General features: G+C 36.7%; 1 protein-coding gene across 4 annotated transcripts in view; it reads right to left on the bottom strand.

Annotated features, from left to right (window-relative positions):
* Positions 1–12,332, bottom strand: part of FBXL20 (F-box and leucine rich repeat protein 20) — a 96,204-nt gene that overhangs the window by 42,381 nt on the left and 41,491 nt on the right. For all 4 annotated transcript variants that reach the window (XM_040640699.1, XM_040640698.1, XM_040640701.1 and 1 more), the window contains one exon: positions 11,367–11,428. In XM_040640699.1, the coding sequence (XP_040496633.1) occupies positions 11,367–11,428 (62 nt within the window). The remainder of the gene's footprint in view (positions 1–11,366; positions 11,429–12,332) is intronic.

Below are 12,332 nucleotides of genomic sequence, written 5' to 3'. Positions count from 1 at the left end.
TAAGATTTTATTTACTTATTTGACACAGAGAGAGAGACAGCGAGACAGGGAACACAAGCAGGGGGAGAGGGAGAGGGAGAGGGAGAGGGAGAAGCAGCCTTCCCACCTAGCACAGAGCCCGATGTGGGGCTTGATCCCAATCATGACCTGAGCCGAAGGCAGATGCTTAACGACTGAGCCATCTAAGTGCCCTTGCATTTTTTATTTTAAATTAATTAATACATAAAAATTTACTTATAATTGTATATTTTATTACAACTGTATTATTGAAAAAATTATTATAAATTAAAAATATATACAAATTATATATATATATATATATATATATGAAGGAATTCACATTCCATGTTTATTCTTTTTTTTTTTTTTTTAAGATTTTATTTATTTGACAGAGATAGAGACAGCCAGCGAGAGAGGGAACACAAGCAGGGGAAGTGGGAGAGGAAGAAGCAGGCTCCGCGAGAGCCTGATGTGGGGCCTGCCCAGAACGCTGGCATCACGCCCCGAGCCGAAGGCAGACGCTCAACCGCTGTGCCACCCAGGCGCGCCCATGTTTATTCTTTTAAAGCACACAATCCAGTAATTTTTAGTATATTCACAATGTTGTGCAGCCATAATCATTAATTTTGAACATTCCATCACTCCCAAAAGAAATCGCATACCCATTAGCTGTCACTCCCTATCACCCTCCCCCACAGCCCTTGTCGACCCCTATCTCCAGTGGATCTGCCTATCCTGGATATTTCAAGTGGAATTATACAGTATGTGGCCTTTATGTCTGTCTTCCATGGAGAAAAACTCTAATAAAATATAAAAATGTAAACCATAACAGGGTGCAGCTAATTACCAAAGAATCAAATAATTTCCTGAATCTTACTTACTGAGTCTTTAGGTAAACTGCTATAGAACAAATTAATGCCATTATAAAAAAAAAAACTGAAGTATGTCTTAGTGTAATCAGTTTTATACTAACACTAAAGAACATAACCCATTTAAGAATATTTCTCCTTAAGATGGCTAAAATTTTGCTGACATTTGAAGGATATTCAATATATCCAGGATACATTCTCCAATAGCCCTGGGTACCTTATATTATTTCAACTACAGTCAACAGCATGTACTAAAGCATGCTTCCGTGAAAACAATCCATCCTAAGTTCAATCTTTTATTTTTTTCTTAGTATCTCCAAAGTATAAGTATTACATAAAGATTTGTAAGAAAAGTCCCTGCCTGCAAGGTACTTGCAATATAGTGAAGGACTCAGATGTGCAAATCCTTAAGAAATACCAGGAATACTGTTCACCAGCACTAGTGTGAGATTATTTTTCCACCTTGAGCGAGAGGATTGGGCTGGTTATGGGTGGGCAGTAGCTGCTAAGAGCAAGAGGCAGATGTCCTCAGTAGAACCTGTTAGCTTCTAACATTTGCATAAGAGAATGTGCTTTTCATTCTATGTCATGATATTCTACATCAGTGAACAAAGAATAGCACTGATTAAGTGCCCAAACAGGGCGCCTGGGTGCTCCAGTCAGTTAAGCATCTGACTTTGACTCAGGTCAGATCTCAGTCCTAGATCGAGCCCCGCATTGCGCCTGTGCTCAGTGGGGAGTCTGCTTGTCCCTCTGCCTCTCCCCCAACTTGTGCTCTCGCTCACTTGCCACTTGCTCTCAAATAAATAAATAAATAAATAAATAGAATCTTTTAAAAAAATTATGGCACTGAAAATAACTCCCCTAGTATTTTCCTAGGCAATTCCTAGGTCAGATGTATATAATTGGGGCCTGTGGGTTTTATGTTGTGGGTGATCCCAAATGTAATTTCTAAGATGTTAAAAATGAGGAGGATAAAACTGTAACTGTAATACAAGAAAGAGCTTCAAATAACTTTTACCTTTTTATCTTTTTTTTTTTTTTTAAGATATTATTTTTAAGTATACCCAACATGGGGCTTGGACTTACAACTCTGACATCAAGAGCCTTCTGCTCCACTCAACTGAGCCAGTCATGTGTCCCTCCTTTTCACCCAGTAAAGGGCTGTGACTCTTCCATACAGCGCCTCAATATATATGATATCTTGTCGCAAAATACAAGTCACTTCATGGACATATTTGATATTGGGAATGGAAGTGCTTAAGGGATGGATTAGAATCACTTCAAAAAAATCAGCATTATAATAAAATAAAATATATTATTCTTTCACATTATATACAAGAATAGAACAAGGGAAAACTAGGTAAACAAAATCACTTATAGGTACAAATCAGGTAGGAGAAAACTGTTTTTAAATTAAACATTTAAAATTTTGATTCATATCTAGAAAATACAGAATCAAGACTGTTTAACAAAAGAATCAATAAATTTACAAATTCAGATAATCCAGTTCCTATACATACACGAAAAAAATTAGCAATAAGCCTAAAATTTTTAAATAGGCAAATATACACATACACACACACAACCAAACTAAAATTAGCATTCAGACTTCACCGTAATAGGAGTTCTTTGGGAAGTTTTTATTGATTACAGCTTCATCACTATTTGAGAACATCTGCAAAAACAAAATCATTTAGTGTTACTTAACATTTTATTACATTCAACTCAAAGTTTAGAGGCAATCCTCTAAAGAGAGGTGAATAAGTATAGTGGGGATTATAAGACAAAGTCATATTTTTAGGACTCTAGGCTGAAAAACATCTTTGAGACATTTAATTTGTTCCTTGTCTTCAGAAAAATTAACAGCAATCAGAAGGATGACATTATGTGGCAGGTATCTTTTAAGTGTTTTTCATGTAGTAATGTACTGAATCTTCATACTATCCTTAATCTTCACTTTCTTGTAAGGAAACGGCATCGTAGAAGATTTATTTGCTTAAAATCACATCACTGCACAGTGACTATTTAAAAATGCCATTAAGATAAAATTGATTCTCCAAATCTAAGTCACATTTACTTGTTCAAGGTGGCGCCAGAAACCTAGGATAGGGACATTCTGAGTTTTATACAAATGCAGAAAACTGCTAATGCTTCATAACCACCACCACGTGCATTCTGATGCACACAAGTGATCATTTAACAAATTAATCAAATAGAACACAACGGGACTTTTAACAGTCACCATTTCTTCCATGGAGATCAAGACTATAGGCTTCTATAGTAATTTACATAAAAACAAATACCTACACTCAATAAAAAGCAGAGCAAAAACAGCAACACACACATGTCATTGAAGCCGAGGGAAAAATGTTCAGTCCCTGTATTATGTATTACAGAGATGCCTCTTGACTTTATGCAACGAACACTGGCTGAACACCCTCAAGTCAGGCACTCTTACAGGCAATGAGATACAAAGAAAAGATGCTCTCTCTGTACTTCAGGAGCTCGGCCCTCTACAACGAACACAAACAAGTAAATACTTTATTATTACAGATAAATGACAATCGGTATATGAGAACAAAGGAAGAAATAACGAATTTTTGCCCACACCTATATTTAAACTGGGTCTTAAAGGAAGGCCAGAAGTTAATTAACTAGGAAAAAAAGGGGGAGATAAGATGTATAAAAGTATGAGTCATACATGAAGGCCTTAGCATTTCATGATTCAAAGTAGACAAAGTAATGGAAGGGAAGCAAAGGGATAGGAAAGTAGTGGACAGAATGTACTTCCCCTCAAACTCAGACATTCAAAGAGTAATTACACAGATATTTTCAATAACGTAACAACCTACCCTCCAGCTAAATGGAAAGCTCTGTGAGGGCAGGACCATGGCTTTCATATCGCCAACATATTTCCAGGACTGAGCACAGAGCCTGGAGACATGGTAGGAACTTAATAAATTGAACTGTTATGGATAGTAGGGTTTGGTCATGAAGGAAACTTGTACATCAGGCTAGAAATTTGAAATAATCCCATAGAGAAGAGAAACCTAAAGAAATTAAACTCTGGGTTGGAAGTAAGGACATAAGCTAAGAATACACTGAAATTATAGTTCAAGTAAAAGATGACGTAGGTTTCTGGATTACAGGTTGGTGAAAATTAAAAAAAGAAAATGGAGAAAAGGACTTTTGAAGAAGCAAAAAGGACTTAGTGATGGAAAGGTGGCCTATCTATCAAGTTGCAGTGCAACAGAAATCTTATAATAAAAGTAATGCTGTTGACTGACAATGACATGTTTTAGGAAATTATATGACATCAAAGAGTAATCTGCTTCCCTATAATTTCTACCCATTAGTGGAAGCTATTAAAAATCATATCCTTCTATAAGACAGTCTTTCAAAATGAAGCCATCATATTTCCTCCTAAACAAGTTTAAGTTCTTCTCAAATGATACGGTTTCTAAGATGCCACGCCATGATGGTAACTCCTCTCTGGGTACACTTACAGAAAAGGACACGATGCGGAATTATAACCCATTTAAAAAGCTGGATAATCAAGGGTTGATGACATAAAATACAATGTCTTGCAAAGAAAACTAAAGCATAAAAACAGACCTGGGAGACTTTTTCAGAGTTAGATAGCATATATATTAAGCTTAAGATCTGGGGGAAAAAGACCTTAAGTACAAAACAGACTCATTCAACACCCAATCTACTAGACTCTGCCCAACTCAAATTCACAAAAGGACAATCACTTATAGATTAGAAATGCTAAGCTCTTTATCTTGCATACTCAAAGTATATTTGTTAAATGCTACAAATCTTACCTCATAAGGCGCTTTTGGCTCTTGAATATATACAGTAATTAAATTGTTAAAAATATAAACCTGCCATACGTCATTCACGAGACTTCTACAACTCTAGATATAAAAAGGAACAGAAATCACATCTCAACAACTAATTTCTTTCCTTGCATCAGTCTATATAGACTGAATGGTGTTACTTCAGCTCAGGTCATGATCCCTAGGTCTTGGGATCAAACCCAGCACGGCTCCCTGTGGGGTCTGCTTGTCTGCCCCTCCTCACTGTGCATGTGAGCACATGCTCTCTCTCAAATGAATAAATCCTTAAAAATGAAGAATTAAAAAAAGACTGAATGGTGTTGTGTCTGTAGGAGCATAATGCAAGTGAAGGAAAAAGGAACAGACAGTGTCCCGGGAGGATTTGGGAAACACCAGGCTTAAAGGACATCTGTCCAGACATACATATCCCTTTCTCCCTTCTGCACATATATATTCTACTCTAACGTTCCAAGAAAGGATAAAATCAGTGGTTGAAAACCTGTGGTCATCTGACCAAAAGCACCAGCATCAAGTGGGACTTTAGTTAGAAGTGCAAATTCTTGGGCTTACCCAAGACCTATAGTATCAAAAATGGGGTGAGGAGAGGAGGTGGAGAGAAAGAAGGGCAATCTGAATTTTAAGAAGCCCTTCAGGTGACACCAATGCTTCCTGAAGTTTGAGAACCAACGGACCAGAGGAAGCAGATTGTAAATCTCTGGATTTCTAAGAAATTACAGTTCTGGGGTGCCTGGGTGGCTCAGCTGGTTAAACATCCGCATTCTGGTGTTTTCAGCTCGGTCTTGATCTCAGGGTCGTGGATTGAGCCCTACATTGGGCTCCATGATGGGTGTGGAGCCCGTTAAAAAAAAAAAAAAAAAAAGAAAAGAAAAAGAAAGGAACGACACAGTTCTATAAAATAATCAGAGTATTTCATTATTTGAAGTAACATAAGAATGGAGGTTGAAATCCCTAGAGGTAGACACAATACTCTAAAGTTCTTTCTTCAGGAAAACCCATATGGCTTCTGCTCCAATTCATGGCATTGCTGGCTAAAATAAATGTTTCCTAGAAGCAACAGAATATATGTTTGTATTCTAGGTTTCAGCTGAATCCAAACTCTTTGGTTTTTCTATGCAAATATAAAGATTATCAAAACCAATCAGATCCAGGATATAATGAATTACAAACAAATCTTTGAAAGATTTCAGATATAATTAAGTTGTAGAGGAAGTGACTGTTCAAATGTGACATTCTCAGGTAATCTAGTTTTATACTAACACAGAATATATCATTGCATATTTTGTAATCTATCCACAAACAATTACAAGGACGTGATCATGGGAAAACATGAGAAAGCAAATCCAGATTGTCTCTTCTATTAACTCTTTCAAGCGGGAGGATACCATCCCCGAACAAGCAAAACACAATGCAAAAAGCATTTATCTAGGGAATAGACATGCTTAAATATTTGGTTTAAAAAATCTAAGTGACATGTTTTGTCATACACTAGCAAATTTATTGTTGCTTTGTATAAAACTATAATTGTTTTTCTATAAATTCTATTGCTGAGAAATGTAGTAGCAGATAGGTTTAACAAAGGAAATAACAAAGACCTATCTGCTCAACATGCCCCTTCGCTGGTTCAATTGGATGTAAGTTCCTGACTTCAAAAATTAAAAAGATCTGATTCAGCATTATAGAAGAAAAGAAAGTTTAATGACTACTTTGGCAGAGAAAATTAATTATCCATTCTCCTAGAGTAACAGAATTCCTAACTTTGAGCTAGCACATGGGCTGTATGGAAAGACAACTTTATTTCTCTTGGCAGCTAGATAGCCAAGTCACTAAGTGTTCTGGCCAATGGGAGTGAAAGAAAAAGTGATTGTGCAATTTCAGAGTATCCTTTAAAGGAGAAGGTGTGCCCCTTCTACCTCCTTCTTTACTCCTGCTGCTTGAAATGTGGTTAGGATGACCAACTCCATCTTGTATCACGGGTTGAAGGCCACAGTTTTAAAGATAAGCAGAAAACTAGAAAAGCCTGTAGATGACTCGCAGAGACATACCAGGCCTTTGGACTTTTATATGACAGAGAAAGAACTGTATCATGGTTTGAGCCACTTTTAATTTGGGTCTCTGATACATGTGGCTAAATTTACTCACATTATTTTTATATTTAGAGAGGCATTTTTGTTTTGCAAGATGAAGAGTCCTGAGATTACACAAACATTGGTGAGTGTACTGGTATCACTTAAACATGATTAAGATGGCAAATTTTATATGTGTCTTTCCACAACAGACCAATTATTTTTGTTTTGGTTTTGTTTCTACATTTTAATATTTCTAAATTTAGGACAGTTAAAATTAATTTTAATTTTTAATTTACAATTAAAATCAAAAGCATCTTTTGTATGGTTTATAATGATCATGTATTTTATAATTTCAAAGCAAGTTTTAACTATATAGTAAAGTACAACCAATGGAGGAAAACAAAAAATAGAACTCTAAAAACCTATTTGGCTTCTCTTCAAGCGGGCCTCTGTGCTTTTGTTTTTATACTATATTCTCTAAAGCACCCACAGAACCAAACTTGCCTATTCTATCAGCAGAATAACTTATGTCCACTGGACACGCCTTTTCTCCACATGATAGGTTGTTTCCAATCTCCTCCTAACGGGATGGGATTGTTTTCTCCCTATGAAACCACGAACGCCTAGTTCTGAGTTGCTGTAGGACTCCTTATAAGACTTCACGATCGGAGAGGAAAGCGCTCTCATTTAGTTCACCACTGTGTAGTCAGCAACCGACACAGTGCCTAGAAATTGTGAACCAAAGAATGTTATTTGTACTGCAGGGATCTGCGAAGACTCTACATTGATTATAAATTCTCAGCAGTGTTTCCATGATTTTTAACACTTTGTATCTCTACTGTAGAGCGTTGCTTTGCCAAAATTTTTTAAAAAACTAAAAATGCTTAATAAATTGAATGTGACCCTAAATTCTGAATTAGATACAAATGACATCAGCACAAGTCACAGACTGATTATCATTACAACAAATGACTTCATTAAAAACATCTGAAGAAACAAAAGTTTGGAGACTCAGCTTATAGCCCATTTATTCTAAGGGATATGAGCTACATTAAATTTCTTGTTAAAGAAAAGTTTACTTACTGAGTTTTCACCACCATGCAATTTTATCTGTATCTAGTATTTTTAACAAGCTTTAAATGGTATAACTTCACATACCATAAAATTCACCAGTTTTAAGCGCACATTCAATAATTTCAGTAAATCTGTAATGTTGTCAGCAACCATCACCACACTGTTGATGAATTAGCATACCCCAAAATTATCTCTCACGCCTGTTTGCAATCCATCCACTTGCTTATACCCAACCTCAAGCAACTCCTCAACTGACTTTCTGTTTCTACAGATTTTCTGAGATCTACAAAGATGGAAACATAAAACATGTCATCTTTTGCATCTAGCTTCCTTTATCCTGCATATTTGGAAGCCCATCCATGTTGTAGCATACCAGTGGTTCATTCCTTTTATGCTGCTGAACTATTCCAGTTTATTCAACTGCCTTGTTTATTCATTCCTGGCTGACAAGCATCTAGATTGCTACAATATTTTTACTATTATGAATAATGCTTCTATAATTATTCAAATATAAGTCTTGGTTGAAATAGGTTTTCATTTTATGTATAGAATCTAACATGGAGAAGTGCTGAGGTGTATGTTTTTATACGTTTTTTTTTTAAGATTTGTTATTTATTTATTTGACAGAGATAGAGACAGCCAGTGAGAGAGGGAACACAAGCAAGGGAGTGGAGGAGAGGAAGAGGTCATGAGCAGAGGAGCCTGATGGGGGCTCGATCCCAAGAACGCTTGGGATCACTCCGCCGAAGGCAGATTCCGCTTTAACCGCTGTGCCACCCAGGCGCCCTGTTTCTACTACTTTTAAATTTTAAAAAAAGATTTTATTTATTTGGAGAGAGTTCTGCTGCACATGTGAGCAGGGGCGGGGGAAGAGGAAGGGGGAAGGGAGAGAGAGAGACTCTCCAGCAGACTCTGGGCTGAGCTGCAGAAATGCTGAGCTCAATCTCACAACCCTGAGATCATGAGCTCGACACTTAACCAACTGTCAAAACCAAGAGTCGTGACATCTTAACCAACTGAACCACCCAGGCGCTTTCCCAAGACTTTTTTTTTTTTTTTAACTTTTAAGTACCAACTACACTCACTGTAGGGCTTTGAACTCACAACGCACAAACCTGAGGTCAGTAGTTCCGCGGATCAGCAACTGAGCTTCAGCCAGGTGCTGCAGTTTATTTCTAAACTTTTAAAGAAACCGCTAAATTGTTTTCCAAAGTGGCTATACCATTTTACATTCCACCAGCAATGTACGAGGGTTCCATGTGTGTCCATAGTTTACTATCACTTGTTGTTGTCTATATTTTTAACTTTAGCCAGCTTGGTATATCATGGTTTTTTTTTTTTTTTTAAGATTTTATTTATTTGACAGAGATAGAGACAGCCAGCGAGAGAGGGAACACAAGCAGGGGAAGTGGGAGAGGAAGAAGCAGGCTCCCAGCCGAGGAGCCTGATGTGGGGCTCGATCCCAGAACGCTGGCATCACGCCCTGAGCCGAAGGCAGACGCTCAACCGCTGTGCCACCCAGGCGCCCCCCATGTTTATTCTTTTAAAGTACACAATTCAGTAATTTTTAGTATATTCACAATGTTGTGCAGCCATAATCATTAATTTCAGAACATTCCATCACTCCCAAAAGAAATCGCATACCCATTAGCTGTCACTCCCTATCACCCCTCCCCACAGCCCTTGTCGACCCCTATCTCCATGGATCTGCCTATCCTGGATATTTCATGTAAGTGGAATTATACAGTATGTGGCCTTTATGTCTGTCTTCCATGGAGAAAAACTCTAATAAAATATAAAAATGTAAACCATAACAGGGTGCAGCTAATTACCAAAGAATCAAATAATTTCCCTGAATCTTACTTACTGAGTCTTTAGGTAAACTGCTATAGAACAAATTAATGCCATTATAAAAAAAAAAAAAACTGAAGTATGTCTTAGTGTAATCAGTTTATACTAACACTAAAGAACATAACCCATTTAAGAATATTTCTCCTTAAGATGGCTAAAATTTTGCTGACATTTGAAGGATATTCAATATATCCAGGATACATTCTCCAATAGCCCTGGGTACCTTATATTATTTCAACTACAGTCAACAGCATGTACTAAAGCATTGCTTCCGTGAAAACAATCCATTCCAAGTTCAATTCTGTTATTTTTTTCTTAGTATCTCCAAAGTATAAGTATTACATAAAGATTTGTAAGAAAAGTCCCTGCTTGCAAGGTACTTGCAATATAGTGAAGGACTCAGATGTGCAAATCCTTAAGAAATACCAGGAATACTCGTCTTCACCAGCACTAGTGTGAGATTATTTTTCCACCTTGAGCAGAGGATTGGGCTGGTTATGGGCTGGGGCAGTAGCTGCTAAGAGCAAGAGGCAGATGTCCCTCAGTAGAACCTGTTAGCTTCTAACATTTGCATAAGAGAATGTATCTTTCATTCTATGTCATGATATTCTACATCAGTGAACAAAGAATAGCACTGATTAAGTGCCCAAACAGGGGCGCCTGGGTGGCTCAGTCAGTTAAGCATCTGACTTTGACTCAGGTCATGATCTCAGGGTCCTAGGATCGAGCCCCGCATTGCGCTCTGTGCTCAGTGGGGAGTCTGCTTGTCCCTCTGCCTCTCCCCCAACTTGTGCTCTCGCTCACTTGCCACTTGCTCTCAAATAAATAAATAAATAAATAAATAGAATCTTTTAAAAAATTATGGGCACTGAAAATAACTCCCCTAGTATTTTCCTAGGCAATTCCTAGGTCAGATGTATATAATTGGGGCCTGTGGGTTTTATGTTGTGGGTGATCCCAAATGTAATTTCTACATGTTAAAAATGAGGAGGATAAAACTGTAACTGTAATACAAGAAAGAGCTTCAAATAACTTTTACCTTTTTATCTTTTTTTTTTTTTAAGATATTATTTTTAAGTATACCCAACATGGGGCTTGGACTTACAACTCTGACATCAAGAGCCTTCTGCTCCACCAACTGAGCCAGTCATGTGTCCCTACCTTTTCACCCTTAAAGTAAAGGGCTGTGACTCTTCCATACAGCGCCTCAATATATATGATATCTTGTCGCAAATACAAGTCACTTCATGGACATATTTGATATTGGGAATGGGAAGTGGGGCGAAGGGATGGATTAGAATCACTTCAAAAAAAATCAGCATTATAATAAAATAAAATATATTATCTCTTTCACATTATATACAAGAATAGAACAAGGGAAAACTAGTAAACAAAATCACTTATAGGTACAAATCAGGTAGGAGAAAACTGTTTTTAAATTAAACATTTAAAATTTTGATTCATATCTAGAAAATACAGAATCAAGACTGTTTAACAAAAGAATCAATAAATTTACAAATTCAGATAATCCAGTTCCTATACATACACGAAAAAAATTAGCAATAAGCCTAAAAATTTTTAAATAGGCAAATATACACATACACACACACAACCAAACTAAAATTAGCATTCAGACTTACCGTAATAGGAGTTCTTTGGGAAGTTTTTTATTGATTACAGCTTCATCACTATTTGAGAACATCTGCAAAAACAAAATCATTTAGTGTTACTTAACATTTTATTACATTCAACTCAAAGTTTAGAGGCAATCCTCTAAAGAGAGGTGAATAAGTATAGTGGGGATTATAAGACAAAGTCATATTTTTAGGGACTCTAGGCTGAAAAACATCTTTGAGACATTTAATTTGTTCCTTGTCTTCAGAAAAAATTAACAGCAATCAGAAGGATGACATTATGTGGCAGGTATCGTTTTAAGTGTTTTTCATGTAGTAATGTACTGAATCTTCATACTATCCTTAATCTTCACTTTCTTGTAAGGAAACGGCATCGTAGAAGATTTATTTGCTTAAAATCACATCACTGCACAGTGACTATTTAAAAATGCCATTAAGATAAAATTGATTCTCCAAATCTAAGTCACATTTACTTGTTCAAGGTGGCGCTCAGAAACCTAGGATAGGGGACATTCTGAGTTTTATACAAATGCAGAAAACTGCTAATGCTTCATAACCACCACCACGTGCATTCTTGATGCACACAAGTGATCATTTAACAAATTAATCAAATAGAACACAACGGGGACTTTTAAACAGTCACCATTTCTTCCATAAAGGAGATCAAGACTATAGGCTTCTATAGTAATTTACATAAAAAAACAAATACCTACACTCAATAAAAAGCAGAGCAAAAACAGCAAACACACATGTCATTGAAGCCGAGGGAAAAATGTTCAGTCCCTGCTATTATGTATTACAGAGATGCCTCTTGACTTTATGCAACGAACACTGGCTGAACACCCTCTCAAGTCAGGCACTCTTACAGGCAATGAGATACAAAGAAAAGATGTTCTCTCTGTACTTCAGGAGCTCGTCCTCTACAACGAACACAAACAAGTAAATACTTTATTATTACAGATAAATGACAAC

Source organism: Ursus maritimus, unplaced genomic scaffold (assembly GCF_017311325.1).
Source record: "Ursus maritimus isolate PB19 unplaced genomic scaffold, ASM1731132v1 scaffold_24, whole genome shotgun sequence".
Taxonomy (NCBI): domain Eukaryota; kingdom Metazoa; phylum Chordata; class Mammalia; order Carnivora; family Ursidae; genus Ursus; species Ursus maritimus.
This window is presented reverse-complemented; position numbering and strand designations above follow the sequence as displayed.